Source organism: Castor canadensis, chromosome 16, assembly GCF_047511655.1.
Source record: "Castor canadensis chromosome 16, mCasCan1.hap1v2, whole genome shotgun sequence".
In the NCBI taxonomy this organism is placed as follows: domain Eukaryota; kingdom Metazoa; phylum Chordata; class Mammalia; order Rodentia; family Castoridae; genus Castor; species Castor canadensis.
The window spans coordinates 14913027-14938092 of NC_133401.1; the positions used below are offsets into that span (position 1 = coordinate 14913027).

The 25066-nt window shown below is 52.1% G+C and overlaps 1 protein-coding gene across 4 annotated transcripts; it reads right to left on the reverse strand.

Moving 5' to 3' along the window:
• Positions 1-2996: 2996 nt before the first annotated feature.
• On the reverse strand, positions 2997-24679 carry Phldb3 (pleckstrin homology like domain family B member 3). Of its 4 annotated transcripts, none has more exons than XM_074057440.1 (16): positions 24408-24679; positions 23717-24049; positions 22665-22847; positions 22405-22542; positions 18797-18925; positions 18375-18536; positions 17279-17341; positions 17041-17124; positions 16496-16609; positions 10226-10325; positions 9985-10075; positions 9815-9902; positions 9495-9551; positions 5270-5489; positions 4580-4665; positions 2997-3441 (listed from the first exon to the last, which is right to left on the reverse strand). In XM_074057440.1, the coding sequence occupies exons 2-16, from the start codon at positions 23948-23950 to the stop codon at positions 3307-3309; spliced, it is 1884 nt and encodes a 627-aa protein (XP_073913541.1). In that variant the 5' UTR covers positions 23951-24049; positions 24408-24679; the 3' UTR covers positions 2997-3306. The 4 variants fall into 4 exon arrangements, with proteins under 4 accessions (XP_073913541.1, XP_073913540.1, XP_073913538.1 ...); XM_074057439.1 differs by having other exon boundaries at positions 9815-9899; positions 17279-17389; positions 24408-24676; XM_074057437.1 differs by having other exon boundaries at positions 17279-17389; positions 24408-24676.
• Positions 24680-25066: the final 387 nt, after the last annotated feature.

Below are 25066 nucleotides of genomic sequence, written 5' to 3' on the forward strand. Positions count from 1 at the left end.
CTTAACAAATGGGTAGAGAGGAACTCCCATTTCACAGAGTGGGAAACTGAGACCCAGAGAGGACAATAAGTCGTTCAAGTTCACACGGGAGGAAAAGCTGTGGTCAGCTCTGCTGGCTGGCTCCAGGTGGCAGAGAAATAGCGGCTGTGCTCTGTTCCCTAGACTCTGACAGGCACCCCAGTTCCCAAGGGTGACAAGCACTCAGTCACCTAGGTGGGGTCTCTTGTCATCCTGCAGAGGCTCAGAGAGAAAGTGAATGACTTCACAAGAAGTCATTTGACACTGCCTCCTGCCTCCCTGCCTCCACCTTGGAATCCCAGCCCTGATTCTTTGTGACCCTGAATAAGTGTCTTCACCTCTCTGAGACTCCAAGATCTACTTTATTACTACTGTTTGGTTTGGGGACAAAGCTATGTAACCCAAGCTGACCTGGAACTCACTATGTAGCCCAGACTGGCCTTGAACTCTCAATCCTCCTGCTTCAGCCTCCTGAGTGTTGGGATTATAGGTGTGCACGACCAGAGATGGCTTCAGATTCCTTTTATAATAAATAAAGGGCGTCTGTCAGGATAAAGTGAGGCAGCGGGCAAAGTGCGAAGCCTGGAATTGAACAGATTGAAAGTTTAATCTTGCCTCTGCCACCTATTTTGCTGTGTGACCCCACACAACTTGACCTCCCTCTCTGAACCTCAACTGCCTCTTTTGCCAAACGGGTCTGAACATCCCCACTTCCAGGAGGATGGGACCTAGTGAGTGGTAGACAGTGATACTATTATTGTGTCTTGGGAGCCCCGGTGGCGTGGGAGAGTTTCAGGGAGGAACCTTAACTGGCCAGACTGGAAGAACTAGCATCTTGGGCGGGAGTGGGACCGAGGGTGGGGAGCCTCCTCTTGCTCAGGCCTGCCTGGATTCTAGGTTGCTGACCTGCACCTGGCCTGGGACCAAAGAACAGAGGGAGTTTTTATTTGTGATTTATTTATTTACTGATTTTTGCAGTGCTGGCAATGGAACCCAGAGTCTCAAGCATTTTAGGCAGGAAGGCCAGCACCCCCAGTCCCAGAGGAAGGTTTAATGTCCTGCTTCCACTATGGCTTGCTACCTGCCCACTGGCTTCACTGCACACATTCTAGAAAATGGTGGTTAAAGAGCTGGAGAGGGCGCACGCAGCAGTCAGTGCCAGTCCCCAGCGCTGGCGGTCAAACCCAGGCCTTAGACAAGCATGGGGCCACAGCCACCATGGGTTTCGTGTCCCCTGGGGCAGGGCGGGTGCTGAGCCTCAGCTCCACTCGCCCTGGGACACACTGTCTGGGATGGATCAGGGAAGAGTGTCACGTAACTCGAGGGCAAAATAAAAGTGATAGATTTGGTACAAAAGGCAGCAGGGTTTCGTTAAATGCACCGAAACATGAAAGCCTAGATCTCTCTCGTAACTCCTCATGTCTACTGCCATGTCCCCTTGGACACAGGGAAACTTGTGGGGCCACTATAGCCGCTCATAGAGGCTAGCTGGTTGTGGGTTCCCCTCCCCACCACTGCCCAGCTCCACCTCAAAATGCCAGGAGGCATAAGTGCCCACCATGATCTTCCTGCCTCTGCCAGTGGTGAAGGGTGGCAGTGATCACAGGGCCAGAACAGGAAGAGAAGGGAGACAGGACCTGTCCCAAGGAGTTGGAAGGCAGCGGGACCTCCTGTGACCTGAGGCTCCAGTCCCCACTCTCTCTCTCCAAAGTCCCACCCTGCTTCACTCTCAAAACACAAATTCAAAGAATTTGCAGATGGTGGCCACAGAGTACTAAACCCAAGGGCAGGGCTCTTCTGAGCATGGGGACCTCTCTGCTACAGTGACCTCAGGCCTGGGAAGTGGCATCAGGAAGGGTCTGGTTTGCAGAGGATGAGAGATAAACTGACAAGGAATCCAGAAGTTTCCCACCTGGAGGTGTGCAAAGGGGCCGAGGTCTAGGTGACCATGGCTTGGAACCAGGGACAGCTTCTTTAGAAGGGACACCCTTCCCTGACAGAAGTCAGCAGAAGTTGGCCTTGTTCCCAACTGTCCCCAGTCCTCAGTAACACTTTTTAGCTAATTTATTTTGCCATCAGACAACTTCTGGACACCTAGTTTGCACTACCTAAGCCCTTCCTTGTGTGCCAAGATGAGCCCAGTCCCTGCCTCCTGGAGGCCAGAGGGGGACAGACCATCAGCAGTAGGGACGATGGTAATGGGAGAAGCCTGAGCCTAGAGGTCAGGTGGTGATGGGGAGGCACTGACACAGCGGTCAGAGCTAGGAGGGGAAACCCAAAGAAAAGAGGGCAATCTGGGAGGATTAACATAACACAGGGGCTGAGACCTAAGTAATGAGCAGGAGTTGGGTGGAGTGTGAAGTGTCTAAACAAACAAACAAACAGTACCATCATTGCGCAGAAGGTGGTAGGGATATTTTTTTTTTCACTTTCATAGAATGAGACTTGCCCTGGGGTACTGAGGACACAGAGGTTACCAGAGCAGCCCTGGTTTTGTCACGGAGTTCCCAGTCTATAAGGGAAACAGATTTATCACCAGTGATAAGCAGGGTGTTCAGGAGAGCACAAAAGGAGATGCCTGGCACCCAGCATGGTGGCACACGCCTCTGATCCCAGCCCTGGGGGGCGGAGGCAGGAGGATCGCGATTTCAAGGCCAGCCTGGGCTACATGGGGAGCTAGCTGACGTGACTACGGGGAAGAGAGAGGGGGAAAACGTGCAAGAGCTTGGAGGGAGGAAGCCCTGAATTTCCTAATAATTGACAATAGCCAGTCAGGCCAAAAAAGATGGAAACAGACAAACCTACAAAGAAAATCGCAAGACTAAGGACACATTCTCCCCGCCCTCTTCTTGCAGCCATGCCCTTTGGCTTGAAGGTCACCATCTTTGCATGGGGCGCTTGGTTCAGGTGCCCATAACCCGAGGTCCTGCCTAGGGCCTGAGGGCCCCGCGCCTGGGATGCAGACCACAGCAGCACCCTGTTTTTCCACCGTGTTTAATTCGCTATCACAGGAGCACCAATAAATAGTTCCTTCCGCCCCCTCGATCTCCCTCCTGCCCCAGGCAGGGCCCCAGGGCCTGGCGATCCTGTCGCCGGGAAGCCACCAGCAAACAACCCAGAACCGAGCGGCTCAGGCCAGCTGAGCTGCAGCGCTACAATTCCCGGGAGACTTCCAAAGGGGCGGGGCCAAGTTCCGGCAGTGGGCGTGGCCCCGAATCGCCGCCGCGTGCGTGCGTGTGCGCGGGGGGCGGGGCCTCGTCTGGACGACCCACGGGCGGGCGGGGCCACTCAGGGGGCGTGGTTCTCATCCGCGGCAGTCACGATGACGTCCATCCAAATCCGCATGGCTTCGGGGCTCGGGGCCACCATGTAGAAAAGGCGTTCGTAGGTTTTGACGCAGAACGTCAGGCGGGGGCTGGGGCTCTGCAACGAGCAGGGAACAGCGTGGTTAGGACAGCAGACCTGAATTCGAATCCCTACCCTGCGACTTGTGACACAGGGCAAATTAAGATTCTCTGGACCTCAGTTGCCCCCATCGACCCCACCTCAAAGGGTTATTAGGATTATATGAAAGTGTTTATGCAGAGTGTCATTATTAAACTGGGAACAAAAGTAATTTAAAAAGAGGACCTATGGCCTTATCCTCTATACTAGAAATACAGACATTTAAATTCCACCTCCCCAAAAATCTAGGTCCCCCCTGGTTTGCAACTGGGGAAAGTTAGTACCTAGAATCCGTTTAGTGAGCACCTGCCAACTTCAAGTTGTATAAATCCTTCATATCCATTATGTTTTTAACCCAGAGGGAATGGGACCAGGTGTGCCCATTTTGCAGATGGGAAACCTGAGCCTGGAGAAGGGAAGTCACTCTCCAGATACCATATAACTGGAATTCCAATTTAAGCTTCAGAAAGCCATGGATGGCTCTCCACAGAGAAGAGCCAACATTGTGTTTGCTGTCATTTAAATTTCTGGCACTGCACTTATTTATAACAGAAAAATCAACTTGAGGCTGGGTGTGGTGGTTCACATCTATAATCCCAGCTACTCTACAGGTGGAGGAGACCCTATCTCAAAAACAAGGCCCATGGCTCAAGTGGTAGAGTGCTTACCCAACAGGCTTCAAGACACAGTACCGGATTTAAGAAAAAAAAAATTGACAGTATGGGGCTCGTACCCTTGTGACACCTATGGGCAGAAGCCAAGCAAGGACCATCTTGTGTAGATGGTCCCAGGCTGCCTCTGCCCTCCTCCTTCACTTATCCCCACTGTGTGTGTGTGTGCACCTCATGCACACTAAACACCCACTCTCCCACTGCACTATACCCCAGGCCAAATGTCCCCAATTTTTCCTTGAAAACTTTTGACTGAGAAAATCAGCAGCAGCTGAGAGCAAGAGGCTGAGCTCTTCATTTCTGGCCCCTGCACTGTTGTGAGCTGTGGCTCCTCTGTGCTGCCAGTGGGCACCCTGGCGTATGGACTGTGAGTGGCTTTGCCCAGGGTGAGCTTGACTGCAGGGGTTCCGTGCTGGGGTGGGTGGCACTGATTGCTGGCAATTCACCTTGAAGGCACAGCGCAAGTGGTCATAGTAGACTTCCTCAATGGCCTGGAAGTAGATGACACCTTTGAGCTTGGTCTCTTCCTTGTCTGGTGGAGAAAGGGGAGGGAGAGAGCCAGTGAGAGATGAGTGTGTCTGTGCGTGTTGGGCCGGGGTCGTTGAACCCAAGTCTGAGACTGGGTGGGGGAGTACATGGTGACAATCTGAAGGTCCCATGGCTGGGAGTAGAGTGGTCACCCATTGCTAGATGGGGGATCAGGTGTGGAGATATCACAAGGCTGGGGGCAGGTGTGGAGCTGAAGTTCTAGGTCTCCTGAGAAGAGGAGGAAGGCAAGGAGAGCTTGGGCACCCCCAATTCCTCTTGGGAGGGACAGGTGTCCTGAGCTCCTGGCAGTGGGGTGCAGAAGGCCCTGACTACCAGGCATCTTAGGAAAATGACCCTGAAGGCAGAAGTGTGCAAAGTGTCCTCTGCGTTGCTGAGAAGACTTCGGGGTGAGGCCTGCAGAAGAGGAGCCTGGAGCCCAGACTACTGGGTATAGGCAGGAAGGAGCCAGGGGCCCCAACTTTTGGATCCTGGGTGGCACGGAAGTGGGGGTCTGTACTCCTGAGCCCTGACGGAGCAGTGCTGGGGCCTGGGCTTCCCAGGCGCCAGAACCAGGGAAGGCACGGGACGGGGTGCGGGGCTGGGCTCACCCGCGTAGTAGGCCAGGCGGCGAGCCTGGCGGTCGAAGCAGAACCACCGCTTCCTCCAGGTCTTGATGCGGCCGCCCATCTTCACCAGGGGCCCGCGGCAGCAGCCCCCCAACACCCGCAAGTGCGGGCAGCTTTCGGGGTTGTGGCCCCAGCGTTCCAGGTGCTGCCGGAGGTCCAGGACGCGGGGTCCTGGGGGGCGCGGTGGGGGCGCGGGTGGGGCCTGCGGAGCGCAGAGAAGGGGCAGCTGATTTGGAGCCCTGGGGGTTCCCAGTTCCAGCACCTCCCATGGAAGGTCTGCTACAACCTTCACACCACGACATTAACCACGGCCAACATGAAAATGACCCCAACGGCCCCACTGATTGACTCTGACACTCTGTTCAGGGCCCTGTGAGCCCTTGGGACCAGGCTTCTATGTGCCCCATTTTACAGATGAGCAAATTGAGGTGCCATGACACAGAATAATCCACCTGAGGTCACAGGTGGAAGCACTGGGAGACAAACCCAAGAATTCCTGACCCGGAGCTCCCCTAAAGCCCCAGATGTGTATGAGATGGAGAGCCCCTGGGTCAGGCTCCCCAAAGTGGGGCCCTCAGTGTTGCCTCTGTAAAAACAGGACCTTAGCCCAGAGTGGTGGTGCATATCTATAATCCCAGCACTCAGGAAGTGGAGGCAGGAGGATTGTAAGTTCAAGGCCAACCCATGCTACATAGCAAGACCCTGTCTAAAAAAAAATACAAAACAAAACATACAAACAAAACCAGAACCAAGTAGTAAGTTATGGATGAAAGAGGACATCGTTCACTCCATCACTGTTATGTTTTTTGTGGTTCTGGGGTTTGAACTCAAGGCTTAGACTTACTAGGTGCCTACCATGTGAGCAGCACCCCTAGATCTGTTTTGCTTTACTTATTTTTCAGGTAGGGTCTCATGCTTTTTGCTTGGCCCACCTAGGACCATAACCCTCCTAACTATGCCTCCTTAGTAGCTGGGATAACAGATGCACACCACCACATCTGTTTGTTGAGATGGGGTCTCTCTAATTATTTGCCCAAGTTGGCCTGGAACCACAATCCTCTTAATTTCTACCTTCAGAGTATCTGGGATTACAGATATGAGCCACTGCTTCCAGTCCTATTGTTGTTACTCTCTGTGGTGAAATTAGAGATTATTATCCTATACTAAGCACTTCCTAGGCATAATCTCTGCCCACTCAAACTGGGGGGTAACTACATTTATCCTAATTTTACACATGTGGAAACCAAGACTTAGAGAGGTTAAGTCACTAGACCTGAGTCACACAGCCAAAGCTGACCAAGCCAAGACTCATGAGGCAAAGCAATCATCTTGAGTGGTCACAAAGGCCAGGGCAGAAGACTTAAGGCTGTCTATGAGAGCCCCAACCATGAGATGGCATGATCACATCCTGTTCTTCAAAGGATGATGTGACTGCCAAGGTCAAAGTGAGACTCAGGGCTGGGTACAGTCACTCATGCTTATAATCCCAGCTACTCAGGATGATCATGGTTCCAGGCCAGCCTCAGCAAAAGTTAGTAAGACCCTATCTCAACCAACCCAGGCATAAATTCGAGACCCTGTTGGAAAAATAACAAAGCAAAAGAGGCAAGGGGCTGGACTAAGTGGTAGAGTGCCTGCCTAGCAAGCACGAGGCCCTGAGTTCAAACCTCAGCCCCAGCAAAAAACAAAAAAAATGGAGGCTCATGGTGGTATATCTCCCACCTCTTTGTGCAAGCAGACCCCCTGCAGAGATTTTAACAATCTCTGATATGACAGGCTGTGTCATGTCAGGGTGGGGGACAGGAGGGGAGCTGAGGTCCCAACAAGCACCTAGAAGCCAGGCGCTGGTGGCTCATGCCTGTAATCCTAGTTACTTGGGAGGCAAAGATTGGGAGAATCATGATTTGGGCAAATAATTCGAGAAATCCCATCTCCAAAATAACCAGAGCAAAATGGACTGGAGGGGTGGCTCAACTGGCAGAGCACCTGCTTTGCAGGAGTGAAGTCCTGAGTTGAGACCTCAGTCCCTCCAAAAATAAATAAACAAGCAGGACCCGGATGCTTTGAGTATAGGAGTTTGGAAAACTGAAGGGTGACCCAAGCAAGAAGTGCTGAGAGGGAGATGAAATGTATTGGTTAAGAGTCAGGGGACACAAGGAAGGGGAAGGATGGTGGAGGACCTGCTGCACAGGAGGGGAGGCTGGGTTCAAACAGCACCCACTGGGTGGAGCCTGGTGGTGCACACCTTTAATTCCAGTCACTCAGGAGGTGGAGGTAGGAGGATTGCAGTCCAAGGCCAGCCCAGGCAAAAAGGCAAGGCCCTGTCTGAAAGAAAAATAACAAAAAAAACCCTAAAAGCAAAAGAGCCGGGGGTGTGGCTCAATCAGTAGAGTGCCTACCTAGCAAGTGCAAAGCCATGAGTTCAAACCCCAGTACCACCAAAAAAATAAAATGAAAAGGGGCTGGCAGAGTGGCTCAAGTGGTAAGAGCTCCTTCCCAGCAGGTGTGAGGCTGTGAGTTCCAACCTCAGCGCCACCAAAAAAAAGAAAAAAAAAAAATACCACCAAGCAAAAGTAAAAAATGGGTCATACACCATGCTGGAATCTTCTATGGGTCACCTCACCAGATCCGCACAGTAATTCTAAGGGTCATCACTGAGTATGGAGGCACTCACCATGTGTCAGGCACTGTGCCAGGTGACCACAACGATCGCCCCCCCCATTTCCTCTCCAAATTCCCCATTTGACAACTGAGGACCCTGAGGCTTCCAGAAAGAGAACGACTCACTAAAGTCCCCTCGGTTGGGACATGGCAGAGCCGAGCCCCAATCTGGGACGGCACAGCTGGCCCTGGGACTCTCAGCTCACCAGCGCATGCGGCCCCTGGGGCCTCAGTCCCCTGTGCTGAAACACAGGCTGTCATGGCACACTCCTCCCCGCCACCCACTTCTAGGCCCGGATCCCAGGGATGTGCTTGCTTGCAGGCACAAGAGTCAGGGTGGGGATGGGTGGGGGACAACACCCACAAGAGAGGACTGTTTAATAAATGATGATGCTAGAAAGTGAGGCAAACTGCTTCAAAGGATGAGTATTCAATTTTAATGAGGTTGGGCCTATGCCTGACAACACAGAAGGTTCCACAGCCCGCTACTTTCCTGAGCTCCCTGGCTCCAGTCAGCATCTGTTGGCCATTATTTTATTTACTTTCTTTTTTATTTATTTATTTATTTTGGCAACACTGGGGTTTGAACTCAGGGCCTCACGCTTGCAAGGCAGGTGCTCTGCCACTTGAGCCACTCCACCAGCCCTTTTTTGTGAGGGGTTTTTCGAGATAGGGTCTCTAAAACTATTTTGCCTGGGCTGTCCTTGAACTGCGATCCTTCTATCTCTGCCTCCTGAGTAGCTAGGATTACAGGTATGAGCCACTGTGCTTGGCTTTTTTTAAAATGAGGTACTGGGGATGGAACCCAGGGCCTCAGACATGCTAGGCAAATGTTCTGTCACTGACCTCCTTTTTTTTGTGGTACTGGAGTTTGAACTCAGGGCCTACACCTTGAGTCACTCCACCAGTCCTCTTTTGTGAAAGGTTTTTTTCAAGATAGGGTCTCTGGAACTACTTGCTGGGGCTGGCTTTGAACCTCAATCCTCCTGATCTCTACCTCCTGAGTAGCTAAGATTACAGGTGTGAGCCCGCAGCACATTCTTTTTTATCGATAAGGACTCACTTTGTAGCCCAGACTGGCATCAAACTCTCAATCCTCCTGCTTCAGTCTCCCAAATTCTGGGATTACAGGCAGGCACCACCACACCCCACTTGAATAAAAAAAAATGTTAAGATTTTTAAAGTCTCAGCACAAACTTGCCCTCGTTCTGCAATAACTGCTGACATTGTCACTAGTGTACATAAGGGGAAACTGAGGGACAAAGAAGAGGAGGCTGGTGGTTTAGCTCAATGGTAGAGCTTGTACTCAGCACATGAGGTCCTGGTTTGATCCCTAGCACAAAAAAAAAAAAAAAAAAAAAAGCCAAAAACAAAGAACTGGAACAACTTGGCCAGGGCTAAGCTGTGATCCAGATGACTGAGATGGGAACTAGGAACTTTTGCCAACGGAGGCCCCTTTTCTATTGCACTGGAGGACGGGGAAAGACTGAACTCCAAGGGCAAAGGGGAGAGGTGATTACGAGCAGAGAGGGCTTGTGGCACTGACCGTGATGGCAGGAACAACAGGGCCTGAGGAGCAGTCTGGGCTTCTTCTGGTCCCTTCCTGTGAATTCAGGATGAAGGGATCAGTGAGGACCCCAACCCATAACCAGGGAGAGAGAGAGGGACCCCTGGGTCTGAGGGAGGAAGCTGGGGCCTGGATCCCTGGGTCCGAGAAAAGGGGAGACTGAGGTAGGGTCTCCTGTCCCTAAGGAAGAAAGCTGGGCCCAACCCTTAGACCTAAGGGAGGAGGCTGGGGCCTGGACACCGGATCTAGAGGAGGGGACTGAGGTCAGGTCACCGTCCCTGTGGAGGGTGGGGCCTCACCCTGGCCTTGAGCAGCCGCTCCCTCTCTGCCACTGCCTGCTGTAGCAGCCGCTCCATGTGTGCAATGTCTGGGTGGAGGGCTGCGCTGCTGAGACAGGGAACAGAGACCGTTGGGTCCCAACAGTTCGTCCCCCTCCTCTCCTCTCCCTCCCCGCTTCCTGATGCCTCACCTATTCCCAGGGCCACAGTTCAGCAGCTGATAGAGAGGGTGTCTTCCAGAGGCCCCCACTGCTGGCACGAGAGCCGAGGTCTCCAGGGGTCCTGGGGAAGTGGGAGTCAGGAGGCTGGATCGCTACCTTGCCCCAGTGCCACCTCCTCCCCCGAAGACATCAGCACCTCCTCCTCCATCCTCTGCTTCAGAACAGGTGCAATTGGAAACGGGGTTAAGAGAGGAATGGGTGGGGTCCTCACCTGGACAATGGAGGGACAGAGGTCGGGGGGAGCCCCTCTGGCTTGTCCTCTCTCCCCTTTTTCGGGACAGGCTTCCGGTCCTCTGGAGACCAATGGATCCCTGAAAAAACAGAAGGCCTGTTTTGCTTTGTGTTATTTGTTTGATTTTGGTTTTGCGGGGAGGGGGGTGTAGTGGGGTTTGAACTCAGGATCTTCTGCTTGCTAGGCAGGTACTCTACCACTTGAGCCACCCCCCAGCCTCCTGAAGACTCACTGGTAAAGGCTTTTGGGACGTGACTGGATCATGAGGGCTACATCAGTGGATTCGTCTACTGACGAGTCATGACTTGAGGCATTACTGAGAAGTGGTGGGTATGGTTGGAGGAAGGAGGTCACTGGGGTCATGCCCCCAGAAGGGTGTATCTCTTCCCGGTTCATTCTCATGGCTTCCTGGCCACCATGAGGTAGCAGCTTTCCTTGGCCCTTCCTCTATGATACCCTGCTTCACCTGTCCCGTCCAGGCCCAGAATCAGTGGAACCAATTGACCGTGGACTGACACCTCTGAAAAATGTAAGCCAAATCTTCCTCCTTTAAGTTGTTTGGGTCAGAAATGGAAACTGACAAACACAGACCTGTGCCCTCAGGAGAGGTTATTCTGTCTCAACAGAAAGGCAGGGCATTGTCAACTACCACCTAATTGTCACAGATCAAAACTCCTAGTGTCAAACATTGACCCAGACAGGAAATCAAACACTCAAGGTAATACATTTCATTTAAAAAATCAGACTGTCTGAGGCAGGTGTGATGGGGCATGCCTGTAATCCCAGCACTCAGGAGGCTATGATAAGGAGACTGTGAGTTCAAGACCAGGATGAGCTACATAGCCAGACCTTGTCTTGAAACACAAAAACAAAATCCTACTGCCAACTTGGTGCTCAGTGAACGAAGCCAGCAGCTGTGTGGCACCACACAGGGCGTGATCCCACTTACCTGAAGTATCTTGAGTACGCCAATTAACACAGAGGCACAGGGTAGAGCAGAGACTGTCAAAGTCTGCAAGTATACTAAAATACGTAGACCTGGGCTTGGGTACAGCTCAGGGGGGAACGCTTGCCTAGCATGCGTGAAGCCCTGGGCTCCAGACATCCCCAACACCAAAAGCCATGACATAGAATACAGAGAACTGTACGCGTTACGTGAAGGAATTGTATGATGCATGAATTATATCTCAACAAAGCTGGGCTGGGTGCAGCTCAGTGGTAGAGCAGAGCTTAGCATGGGCGAGGCTCTGGGTTCATCTCCAGCACCAAAATAAAGAGAAAAGAAAAGAAAGGAAACCTGTAGATTAAAGGAGACACAGAAGCTACATGTATACACACCACACCACATACACACAGCACACATACAGTACACACACATAAACACAACACACACATACAAACACATGTACACACACCACACACACAGGCAAAATGACAGTGTTTCAGCATGGACGCTTTACTGAAAGAACTTTAAAGAAATGTGGGAAGCCGGGTGTCGGTGGCTCACGCCTGTAACCTTAGCTACTTGGGAGGCTGAGATCTGAAGGATTACAGTTTGAGGTCAGCCTGAGCAAATAGTTCTGGAGACCCCCATCTCCAAAATAACCAGAGCAAAATGGACTGTGTGTGGCTCAAGAGGTAGAGCACTGCTTTGTAAGTGTGACGCTCTGAGTTCAAACCCCAGTCCCACCAAAGAAATAAATTAAGAAGAAGTGTGGACAAGACACCACTGTAAAACTTGCGGAGGGGCCGGTAATCTCAGGTATAGACAAGCAGTGTTGTTGAGGGCATGTGGGGGGCTTCCAGGGTGGCTGCCAGCTCTATCTCTTGACACCAGTGTGCTTCCATATAAAACGTTGTACGATTATTTGGTGTGATTTTATGACTTTTGCAATAATAAAAAGATTTCTTAAATTAGCCAGCATTTAGCAAAAGCTTATTGTGTGCCTAACAGCTCACAGGTGGCCCTGTGTGCCCATGGGCTTCTGCCCAGACTCAACACACTGTGGGCCCAAAATATTCAAGGAAAGTCAAAAGCCAGACATGGGGGGTGGCATCTGTCTTCCCAGCACTTGGGAGGCTGAGATCCGAGGATCATGAGTTCAAGGCCAGCCTAGGCTACAGAGTGAGTTCAAGGCTAGCCTGTTCACACAGCGAGATGCTGCCTCAAAAAACAAACAAGGACTGACAAGAGTGGCTCAAGCGGTAGAGCATCTGCCTGGCCAAGTGTGAAGGCCCTGAGTTCAAACCCCAGTAACTGCCAAAATAAGAGCAAAAAAACCAAACAGAATTCAGTACAGAAATTGCATCTGTACTGAATGTGTACAGACTTCTTTTTCCTGACGTTGTATGCTAGACTCTAGAGTAGAGTGGCCATTGACACAGCAATCCAATTGTATCAGGTATTGAGAACATCTAGAGTGACTTATTTGCTTACTTACTTATTTATTACATCCTTTTTTATTTGAGATAGGGTCTTGCTGTGTAGCCTAGGCTGACCCAGAAGTCACAACTCTTCTGCCTCAGCTTCCCAAGTGCTGGGATTACTGGCAAGCACCAGCACTACCGGCACTGGAGGTTATTTGAAAGCATGCAGGAGGATGATCACTGGTCCTGTGCAAACACAACACCATTTCACACAAGGGACTTGGGCATCCTTGGATATCAGTGTCCTCGGGGTGTTGGAACCAAGCCCGGGAGATCCTGGTCCCCAGAGACACCTATTCACGGCACTCTGCAGGCCTATTTAAATCACTAGAAACTCTGGGCACCGGGAAGTGTTGTTATTACTTGACACAAGAGAGATGAGAGCCAAGCCCCTGGCCTCGCTTCGCTCTTACTCCTCCAGCTGATGTCCCAGCATTTGGGACAAGCAGGTGAGTCATCCAGGGCCAAGCTTTGCAAGGCGCTTACATGACAGGGACTGCGTAAGAGGTCCTGTAATGGCCTTATCATCAGATAATTCTGTGCAGGACGAGAACAGGGTGCTTGACCAGCTGGAAGAGCAGGGATAGCTTCTGGACATTGACCTAAGGCCCAAAGGATGAGGTGCCCAGGGAAGACTGCGGGAAGGATGCTCCAGGTGGAGGATCAGCAAGTACAAAGGGCCTGCGGCAGGAACAAGTGTGGGGTGTTAGAGAACCCATGCCTCAGTGGCTGAGCAGAGTGAAATGGGGGAGAGTGGTGAGAAACGGGCAGAGCCACATCAGGTAGGAACTTGGAGGCCATGACGAGGAGGTCTAGGAAACCACTGAAGGTTTGGCAAGGATTATTAAAAGAGGAGGAAGCTGGGTGTTGGAACTCACAACTGTAATCCCAGCTACTCAGGAGGCAGAGAGCATGAGGATAGTGGTTTGAAGCCAGCCCAGGCAAGTGGTTCACAAGACCCTATCTCTGAAAAACCTATCACAAAAAAGGACTGGTGGAATGGCTCAAGTAGTGGAACACCTGCTTCGCAAGTGCAAAGCCCTGAGTTCAAACCCTAGTACCACAACTCCTTCCTCCCAAAAAAAGGAATTAAATAATTGGGAAACAAAAATTAAGATGGGAGCCAGACATGGTGGTGAATGCCTATAATCCCAGTACTTGGGAGGATGAGGTAGGAGGATTGTGAGTTTGAGGCCCTCTTAGGCTACATAGCGACTTCTAGGCAAGCTCAGCTACATGGCAAAAAACAACAATAGGGCTGGTGGAGTGGCAAGTGCTAGAACACCTGCCTGGCAAGCTCGAGGTCCTGAGTTCAAACCCCATGCAACTAAAAAAAAACCAACAAAAAAAATCAAGACGGAGACATCGGCTGGGCATGGTGACTCATTCTTGTAATGGGGAAGATTGCAATTTAAGGACAGTCCTGGCAAAAAGTTAGCAAGACCCCCATCTTAACCAAAAAGAAGCTGGGTGTGGTGTACCACACCTGTCATCTCATCCTCAGAGGAAGTATAAATAAGATTGAGGTCCAGGCCATTTGGGGCATAAACACGAGACCCTATCCAAAAAATAACTAAAGCAAAAAGGGGCTGCAGGCATGTCACAAGTGGTAGAGTGCCTGTCTAGCAAGTGAAAGGCCCTGAGCTCAAATACAAGTACCACCAAAAACAAAAAAAGATGGGGATATCAGTGAGAGGATGATACAGAGTCACAAAAACCAGAGCTGAGGGTGGGGTGGGTGGACAGACAAGGATTATAATAATTATTAACAATACTAACGATGGTGAGAGTAATCACAGTAACAGCTGCTCTCCCTTCCCCATGATGCCCTGCTCCTGTTGCCTAGCAACACGGATGATGCCCCAGCTCCCAGGTTTCCATGGGAACCAGCCAGAAAGTTAATTTCCCATAGAGAAGATCATCCGCTATCCCTTTACTAAATAATCATACCTCCTTTTGGATGTTCTGAGCAAAATGCGAAATGCTCTACCTTACGGGTAGAAGTCGCTAGCACTTGACAGTTTCCTGCCCCAAATAATAGCACGCTTCAGAGCTCCAAGCACAAAACGGCTTCGAGTACACCCTGGCCTGCTCTACCTAATGCAAATGACCACTGCCATTCTTTTCACTTAGTGAATGATAAACACTTCCTTTAGAAGCGATGTGAAGTATTAACACTCAGTAATAAATAAGAAATCGTGTGTTGTTACATATAATGTGCAATCATGATAATAAAATAATAGAGAATAACACAATCACATGGTTATATTATATGTAACAGTGTTGGGTAGCAGGAGATGATTAAATTATATCATTGCTGTTATTGAGTATATAAATACACACACACACACACACACACACACACACACACAGCAAAGAAGTTTTTCTTCCTTTTTGCAGTGCTGGTGATGGAGCCCTGGGCCTTGCACATGCTAGGCAGGTGCTCTACCACTAAGCCCACCCCCAATCCTTTCTACTTTAATTATTTTCTTATATAGGGTCTCCTGCTTTTGCCCAGGAGGCCTCAGACTGCGATCTTCCTACCTACACCTCCCACTTAGCTGGGCTTACTACAGGCATGTGAGTAGCTGAGATTACAGCTGTGTATCACTGCACCAGCCTACTTTTGGTTTTTGGACACAGAGTCTTACTGTAATGGCCTAGATTGGTCTGGAATTCACTTCATAGCCCAGACTGGCCTCAAACTCTTATTCCTCTGCCCTTGACTCCTGAGTATCCAGGATTACAGATGTGTACCACCATGCATGTGATTCTATATACATTTTTGAACAAGAGTTGTTGACATGATATAGGAGCTGCCAGTTTCTAAGCAGTTACCATAGGCCCACACAATGGAACAAGACTTTTCATGTAATGTTATCCCTAATCATATACTCTGCACATGATATTTTACTCTCTTTCATTTTTTTAAAAATTAGAAGCAGAGCTGGAGTGACTCAAGCAGTAGAGCACTTGCCTTGCAAATGCAAAGCCCTGAGTACAAACAAACCACAGTACTACCAAAAAAAAAAAAATAGTAGCAATCAACCCATTCAATGAATGATTACAGTATAAAGAAGATGGGGTCCCAGTTTAAGGGATTTTTTTCGGGTAGGAGTTTTTGGGTTTTTCTTCAGTGCCGGGGATAGGACCCAGAGCCTCGTGCATGCCAGGTTGAGTGTTCTAAGCCCCAAGACCCCCATTTTAAGGAAATCTGGAAGGATCAAGACATAATTAGCAGGCTGGCAGAGTGAGTCAAGTGATGGAGCGCCACCCTAGCAAGCGTGAGGCCCCAAGTTCAAATCCCAGTGCCAACAAAAAAAAAATTCCCCAAGGCAGAAGTGGTTGTTAGGAAGAGGAAAGAATAATTATTTATTAAATACTTTATTATTATTTAAATGATTAATTAATAAAATAATTTGTTAATTATTATTAAAACTGTAGCCATCAAAATATTCCCTTGATTGCCAAGCGTGGTGTTGCACACCTGTAATCCCAGATACTCAGAGGTGGAAGCAGAAGGATCGCAAGTTCTAGGCCAGCCTGGGCAAAGTCACCCAGACCCTTTTTCAAAATCAAAAGAAAAAGAAAAAGGCTAGGGGTGTGGTTCAAGAGGAAGAGCACTTGCCTAACAAGCAGGAGGCCCTGAGTACAGGGGAAAAAAAAAAAAACAGCAACAACAAACAACAAAAAACCATGATCAAGTGTCCCTACCTTGCCCATCCTGAGGCAGAGAGTTCTGGACCTGGGACTCTGCTCTCAGCCCCTCCCTTCCCAGGGACCCCTGAGGCCAGTGGGAAAACCCAGGTGGCTGGGAGGTACCTGCAGGGAGCTGTGGACGGAGAAGAGACAGGAGGAGGTAGAAGAGGCAGCCGCCTGGGCGGTGGGGTCCTGCAGCACCAGCAGCTGGCGGTCTGTCTTCTGAGTAAACAGCAGCTGGGGAGACAGGCAGAGGTGAAGTCTGGAGGCTCCGCCAGTTCCCAGATGCTAGGGCGCCTGTCTCCAGTACAGCCATGTCTCAGATGGAGAAACAAAGGCTTGTTCACAAGGGAGCAGGAGGGTGCTCCTTATGGTCCAGTCTCCCAGCAAGAACCAGGGCTGCGGGTGAAGAGTCCTGGTTCCCTGAGGAGGAGGCGGGGACCTGGACTCCTGGGTCTGAGGAAGGAAGCTGGGGTCTGAATACCTTGGTCTGAGGAAGAGGTGCTGGGCCTGGACCCCTGGATCTGAGGGAGGAGGCTGGGACCTGGACCCCTGGGTCTGAGGGAGGAGGATTGGAGTCTGGACCCCTGGGTCTGAGGGAGGAGGGGCTGGGGTCTGGAACCCTGGTCAGAGGAAGGAGGGGCTGGCAGGTGTAGATATCCCCATACCTTAGTGAGGGCTTGGCTGGGCTCAGAGAAGTCCCCACCAGGTGTTCCATGAAGGTGGCTGAGCTCCAGCAGTCGGCTCCGTTCCTAGAGGGAGACATGATAGCCTACAACATCTCCCAGTCAGAATGGGCCACGCCATCACTTTTCCCAATGTCAGGAAACAGATGGAATGCAGGGAGACGATGGGGACCCCCACCCCTGGGAAGTGGGGCTTAGAACAGGTTCTGGGGAAACGCACCTGTGTCAGGGCCTGGATGGCCTCTTCCTTCTTCCGGCTCAGCCCACGGCTCTCAGCAGCCATCTGTTCCCCCAATGACCTGAGCTGTTCTTCCAAGACCTGGATCCGGCGCTGCACAGCACCCCAGCCCGCTTACTCAGCTGTCCTCGGGGCCCAGCCCACCCTCCCTGGGAGCTGGGGCTTGCTCCACCACCTCAGAGGCTTCAGGAATTGCTGGGCAGAGGGTCTCCAAGTTACCATCTTTTTTTTTGAGGTCTAAGAGTGGCCTACTATAAGAAGGAGGATGTGATATGCAGGCAGAGACTAAGGGAGACAGGGACTAAGAGAGACTCATTGAGGACAGAAAGGGAGAGAGAGAGAGAAAACCAGGGCAGATCTACAGAAGAGTGACCAGGACAGATCCAAAAAGACAGGTGTAGAGAAAGAAGAAAAGACAGAAACAGAGCTGGACATGGCATTGAACACCTGCAATCCCTGCACTCTGGAGGCTGAGACTGCAGGATTACAAATTCAAGGTCAGCCTGGGCTATGTAGCCTATCAAAAGAAAGTAAAGAAAAGAAAGAAAGGAGGAAGGAAGGGAGGGAAGGCAGAAAGGGAGAAAGACAGATGCCGTTTGAAGCAGAGGAAACGAAAACAGGAGGATAGGGAACAGATCCGGAAGTAGAGGTCGGGGAAGACCCCCCCCTCAGAACTTTGCAATGCAGGGGAACTGTCACTTAGAGTCAAACTTGCCCCTTTTCCCACAGGACTAATCAGATCTCTGAGGTCACAGAAAGTACTAATGGGCACATCTTTTTGGACAAGGACATGAGAGGCATAGACCATGGTGGTTCACGTGTCAGCTTTACCCTTTATGAACTAAGTGGCTTTGGGAAAGATTACATGAGGACCTTAACCTTCAATTTCATCAGTTATAAGGATATCTGAGAAAAAAAAAGCCAGGACTGGCCTCTCAGGTTTTCGTGATTCAACGAGTGAGTCCTCATGAATGTTTAGGACCATGTCTGGGACACAGCAAATGTTCCGAGAGGGATCATCACAGAGGGGAGAAGACTCAGGAATACTGGCAGGGCCAGGGTAGTCCCACAGACACACCTTGTGCTGTGCCACACTGGCCTGAAGTTCCTGGACCTTGGGGTCAGGCGCCCGGGCCCCGGGGCTGTCCCGCTCCTCCTCTTCCTGCCAGCTCTCCCTCTCCAGTTGCTGGAACTCCAGGTCCTCATAGGCACGCTGGGCCACATCCAGCTGTTCCCTCATCTGTGATGGGGACAAGAGGGCTGGAGTCCTGGGGTCCAGGAAAGTAGGGAGCCAGGCTGGGATTCCTGTTCAGTGAGGAAGGGGACTGGGGCCTAGAACCCCTGGGTCTGAGGGTGGAGGCTGGGGTCTGGACTCCTGGGTCTGAGGGTGGAGGCTGGGCCTGGACCCCTGGGTCCGAGGGAGGAGGCTGGGCCTGGACCCCTGTGACTGGTGGAGGAGGCATCTAGACAGGTCCCTGAGAGGTTCCAGCGGACCCTCACCTCCTGCACCCCCTGCAGAAGCCGCTCCCGCTGGCCTTCGGGCTGAGAATCAAGCTGGGACTCGGCATCCCGAAGTCTTCGGCGAAGGCCCTCCACATGCTCCCGCTCCTGGTTCAGCCGCCTCTGCTCCTGAAAGAACAAACAAGCTGTGAGTCCGAGCCTAAGCTCAGGAAGAGAATCCAGCCAACCAGAGCCAGGCCAGCCAGATCTCAGACCCCTGCCTGTGGTGTCGGTTCCAGGCCAACAGGGACCTGTCTTAATTTACTCTTTGTGTACAAGTCTGTCCCAGAGTACACAGCAAGTAAACAGTTGTTTGAGAAACAATGAGAACCGGGCATGGTGGATCACACCTGCAATCCCAGCTACTGAGGTGGTAGAGACAGAAGGATCACAGTTCAAGGCCACCTGGGGCAAAAGTTAGCAAGATTCTAGTTCAAAAACAAGCCAGGTATAGTGGTACATGCTTGTAATCCCAGCTAATTGAGAGGCATAGGTAGGAGGATGGCAGTCTGAGGTTGGCCCAGGAAAAAGCAGGAGACCTATCTGAAAAATAACTAAAACGAAAAAGGGCTGGTGGCCTGGCTCAAGCAGTAGGGCCAACAAGTGCAAGGTCCTGAGTTCAAACCCTCGTACTCTCCTCTTGAAAAAAAAAAAAAACAGAGAAAGAAATGAAGGCATGAAACCAAAACACATCCATGCTGGGTAAGACTGGGTGCTGAGGTGGGTCAGACCCAGGCTACTAGCCCTACAGCTGGGGAGACAAAGACAGTTATAACCTGTGCCTCTCGAGCCAGTGAAACACAAAGCAGGGAGTAATTTCTGGGGCAGCAATCCAAGGCTTCCTGGACATAGGAATTTTAAAGTGAGCTTCAGAAATCAGAGCATTTGGTCCTGGTGAGCTACACGGAGCTGGAAGGGCATTTTGTGCAGAGGGAACAGCATGGTACAACAGGACAGATGTTGAAAAGTTCAGAAAGTTTGGGGGGGGCGGGCGGGGAGAACGATGTAGCAGTGGGAAGAGAGTAGGTTGCTGGGAGGTGACAGTGGGAAAGCAGAATATAAAGCTCAGGTAGAGTTTGGTTGAGCTGAGGAGCCCTTATTTATCTTGGGGCAGAAGGGAGCCATGGATGGATTAAAAGGGATGGAGTAGACTTAGGTTTGGAATCATCCTTCTGGGAGATGGGTTGGAGGGGTGGACACCAGCCCTTCAGAAGCCCTCCAAGCAATGACCTTGTGACCTGGGTGGGGGATTGGGCAGTGGGGATGGAGAAGAGAAGGGCCAGGGAGAGGCAGGACAAGATAGGTGACTGGTGGGCTCGGGACTTGGAGACAGGGAGGCATGCAGGGCAAGGACCATGTTCTGGCTTGTGATGGAAGTGACAGTGAGAGGACACTGGAAAATGACAGCAACTGCGGATATGGTAAACAAGAAGGCCAAACTGAGAGTGAGGGAGGAGGCAGGGCCTGGTCTCCTGGGTGTGAGGGAAGAGGGCTGGACCTGGTCTCCTGGGTCTGAAGGAGGAGGTCTGGGATGTAGATTTCTGAGTCTGATAGAGAAGGTGTTGGGGTCTGGATCCCTGGGTCTGAGGGAGGAAGGGCTGGAACCTGGATCCTGCGTCTGAGGGAGAGGGCTGAGGACTGGACTTGGGTCTGAGGGAGGAATCTTGGGCCTGGACTCATGGTCTGAGGGAAGAAGGCTGGGAACTTATATTTCTGTGTCTGTGGAAGAAGCAGTGACTGGAAGCTAGACTCCTAGGAAGCAGGGGCCCTGGACCTCGACCTCAGGAGAGAAATCAGGGTATGGGAACTTTGGGCCTTCAGTGAAAATGATGGCCCAGCCCCAGGAAATTCCAACAAACAACATGCTTGCCAAGAGAAGCCTGGTGGAATTGCCAAATCAGCACTCTCCAACCTCTAAAGATAACTGGTGCAAGCACTGACCACAGAGATGCTAAACTGTCTACATAAAGGAGTCTTGAGAGATTGGGGTGACATTGCTGAGGTCTGCACACCCAGAGATGGTGTCCCCAATACTTGCTCAAAAAGCACAAAGCATGCCGGGCATGGTGGTATGTGCCTCTAATCCCAGCACTCAGAAGGCTGAAGCAGGAGGATCGGGACTTGGAGGCCAGCCCGGGCCCCATAGTGAAGCACCAGAAAAACAAGAGAAAGAACAAAGCAGGTCTGAATTCACTGGAGCCTGTACATCTATGCAACCATCTGGTTTCAGCGAACAGCAGGCCACTGGGCACTGACCACTGACCATCACGGGGTCAGCCACATCCTGCCTGTGGGACAAAGACCTGGTGTCTCCAGCAAACAGCAAGGGGCAGGCGCAGCTGGCAAGAACCAAGAGCTGTAAAACACATGAGATATCAAGCAATTTCAACACATGGGCGATATCACTTTTTAAAAGGGAGTTCTTTTTCAAGAGTACATGCTCAAGTGCGCACAGGCTAAAATACGATGTCTGGGATGGGCTTGTTTTTCTTCTTGGGTTTTTGAGAATGGTCTCACTATGTAGCCGAGGCCTGCCTGGAACTCTCTAAGTAGCCCAGGCTGGCCTTGAACTTGCTATCTTCTTGCCTCAGCCTTTTGAGTGCTGGGATTACAGGTATGCCCCACCATCCACAGCTTGAATGAGCTTTTAAAAATTGGGATGGAAGCCAGGCACCAGTGGCTCATGTCTGTAATCCTAACTACTCAGGAGGCAGAGATCAGGAGGATCACGGTTCATAGCCAGCCTGGGCAAAATAGTTCATGAGGCCCTATTTCGAAAAAGTCCATCACAAAAAAGGGCTGGTGGAGTAGCTCGAGGTATAGGCCTTGAGTTCAAACCCCAGTACCACAAAAAAAACAAAACAAAACACCACCTTGGGTGGGATGGGGCTGTAATCCCTGCAGCTCATACCTGTAGTCCTAGACCCCAGCAGAATGAGGCAGGAGGATCAAGGTCAAGGTCAGCCTGAGCTACATAGCAAATTCAAGGCCAGACTGGATCCACAGTGAGACTTTGTCTCAAAAGCCAAGAATGACAACAACAAAAAACTTGGGACAGGAAAGCAAATTGGGGAACATGAAAGATGGTTAGAAACTAAGCATGGTGGTGCATGCCTGTAATTGCAGCAACTGGAAAGGATCAAGAGTTTGAGACCAGCTGGGCAAAATTACAGAGACCCTATCTCAAAAATAAAACAAAATAAAAACAAAAGGGCTAGGGATGTAGTTCAAATGGTAGAGCGCTTGCCTAACATGAGGAAGGCCCTGGGTTCAAATTCCAAAAAAGCAAAGAAAAAAGGATGGAGATTAATAAATGCTGAACTGTGGAACACAGCACATCGGGGCCATCGAGTTAACGTTTGAGGGTTTGAATTTTTCCCAATATGACATTTAAAGATCAAAAAGGAGAGGGCTGAGGAGGCTTCCACAATTCAGACCCCCAGATGATGGTCAGAGAGGTCAGAGAACAAGGAGAGGCATCTGCCCCTCACCCACTCTGCAGCCCACGTGTCCCCATTTAAGGCACGAGGACAACCTGAGGTCCAATCACAGGAAGAAACGCCCGGAATATTGGTCCAACAAGGAAGGAAACCCCGGATCTAACCAACCTGTTCCCGAAGCTCCCGGCTGCCCTGCTCCGCGGCCACCTGCTGGCCCAGTAGCTCTTGGAGCTGCTCCTCCTCCCGCCGGGCGGCCACTCGCTCCCCGGCCAGCTCACCCCGAAGCAGGGCCACCTCCACCTCCATCTGCAGAGAGAAGCAAGGGCTGGGGACCTAGGTTTGGAGGGAGGATGGGGCTGAGGATCTACAATCTGGACCCCATGGGAGGTTCCCCATGAGTTGACTTTCCCAGGGATCCGCAGCCTCACCTCGATCCTCAACTCCTTCCTCTGTCGCTGGAGCTCCTTCACTCGCTGCTCCATCAGGGCCACACGGGTCAGTGCCTCCAGCTGCTGTCCTCGCAGCCGCCGCGCCACCCCTCTCACCCCTTCTCCAGAAGGGGTACACGTGGGGGGCGTGGCCAGGATCTGTACTGGAGGCGTGGCCTCCGGCTGAAGTTAGAGAGGGCGTGGTCAGGAAGAGGAGCCTCGTCCCCTACAGTCACTAAACAGATCTGGTCCCCACCCCTCATCCTCATCTAGGGGTCACTATCGGCCTAACTCAACCACTACTCCCAAGATCTATGTCAGGCTTTTATTTAAGACCCCATGGAAGAGGGTGCAGGTCCGGCTCGCAGATCCGGTAAAGGATAAAAAGCCGACTTATGGAAGTTCTTTATTCAGTCCAGGTCCCATACTCTTGGTGACACTCTCTCATAGTCCCTGGATCTCTGTCCCTTTCTCCTCTGGCGTCTCTGAGTCTCTTTTGCCTGTCTTCCGTGTCTGAATCGCTGAAGTCTTTCGAGGTTTCTCTGTCTCTCTGTGTATCTCTGTCCTTTGTTATTGGGATTCTCTCTCTCTCTCTCCCTCTATCTCTCTCTCTCTCTGTCCCCCCACCCCTCCGTTTTTCCGCCTCTCTATTTATTGTTACTGGGATTCTCTCTCTCCCCTCCCTCCCCTCCTGTCTGTGTCTCTTGGGTCTTTGTCTCTCACTCTCTGTCTGTCTGTTTCTATCTGTCTCTCTCCAAGTCTGGGGTTCTCTGGCTCCAAGTTCACGTTTGGCTCTCAATGGTCTCTCCCTATCTCTGGTGTCGCTGCCTGTGTCCAGATGTCTCACCTTGTCTCTGGTTCTGCCAGTCTCTCTGCGTCTCTGGGTCTGTCTGTCTGTCTGTCTGGGCCTCCCATGCCTCCCCACCTGGTTGCTGTCTCTGCATCCGTCTCTGCGGCCTCTCCCATTTCGGGCCTCTGTCCCTCTGTGTCCAGCCACCTGCTTCTGTCTGTGTGTCTGAGTGTTCGCGGCTGTCGCCCTGCGGGTGCCTCACCTCGTCGCGGCAGCTCTCGGTGCTGCTGCCTTCCTCCACTTCTTCCTCTTCCTCCGCCTGCGGCTCAGCTCCTCGGCCGCTCGGAAGCTCCGCCGAGGCCTGGGGAGCCGCCTGTCCTTGGGGGTCCTCGGGACGCCCCTGGGGTTGGGCAGCCCCTTGGGGCTGGACTTCTGCATCGCATTCTGGGACTGGTGGCGACGGGGTCACCTCCTCGGGGCTGCTCGGCGTCCCCATAGCCGTGGCGGAGTCCTGCGGGGTGGGCGTGGCCTGGAGCTCCGGGGCGTGGTCTTTCAGCGTGGAGGCGTGGTCTGAGCGTCCGCCGGGCGCAGAGCTCTAGGAGGCGGGGCCAAAGAGTTCAAAGGCTGGCGCTGAGCATTCCGTGGGCGGAGCCTAGAGTCACCCGGGGCGGGGTTTGAAGTTGGGGGCGAGGTTTGATTGCTCCTAGGGCGACTCCGCCCCTTGAAGGCGGGACCGGAATTTGAGTCGGGGGGGTCCTAACACGCCCCCTACTGGCCGACTCGACTCAGAGCCTCCCTCCTATCCTGGTGTCAAGCCTTGAACCCTCCCAGCTGCACCCCTCATTCTGCCGGACCCCATCTCCTTCCTTCTCCCGGACTCACTATCCCCTCCTCCCCGGAGCCCCGCAGCCTTGCGACCCCACTGTAGAGGAGCAGCGCTCATGCCGCCTCACCCAGGGATCCAAGAGTTGGGGATCCGGGTCTCCGCCTCTCTGGACAGTCTGGAACCTGAGCGTCCCAAGAAGGAGATTCCCGAACTCCAGTCCCCTCCTGTCCCGCAGCCGCGGCCCCTCACCAGCTCAGGCTTCCGTGCGCTCCGCTCTGCGCTCTGGGCACTGCCACTTCTGCAGTGAGACAGGTGGCTGGGCTGGAGAGAAGAAAGAAAGGACGCCCCGTCCCCCTCCCCAGCAGCCCGGAAGTGGAGGGGGGGACAACAGGTCCAACAGCTCTCTAGGGAGGAGGGAGAGACCAACTTGCCCCGCCCGCAACTGTGGCATCTCGCCATCCCGGCCCCACCAGCCCCACCCTGAGCATCGAGACCTCCCACTCTGCCTCCAGTGGCCCCATTCCTGTCCCCTGGAGGGATGGGCATCATGGCCATCTCTGAATACCAGTCTCTCTAAAGCTCAGATCCTGCGAGGCCTCAAAGGAAGATCCAGAATAGAGATGGGGGACTCTCCCCTCTAATGAGCCGTTTAGAAGGGCCCCAAACCGGTTTAGGGAGCTGGACAAGGGGGTACGGGTGCCCGGAGCTGAGTCAGAGACCCGCCCAGACACAGAAGGAAATGTGCCCCCAACATGCTTTAGTACTGGGTGGAGGCCACAGGTTAAA

Bases quoted from the DNA above. Each gene is read 5' to 3' on its own strand.
- Phldb3 (XM_074057437.1), bottom strand. From the start codon at position 23,950: ATGGGGACGCCGAGCAGCCCCGAGGAGGTGACCCCGTCGCCACCAGTC. The intron at 22,848-23,716 runs GTGAGGCACCCG...CTCTAACTTCAG, and splicing joins CCGAGAGCTGCCGCGACGAG to CCGGAGGCCACGCCTCCAGT. The intron at 17,125-17,278 runs GTGCGTTTCCCC...GTCTCCCTCTAG, and splicing joins CCATCCAGGCCCTGACACAG to GAACGGAGCCGACTGCTGGA.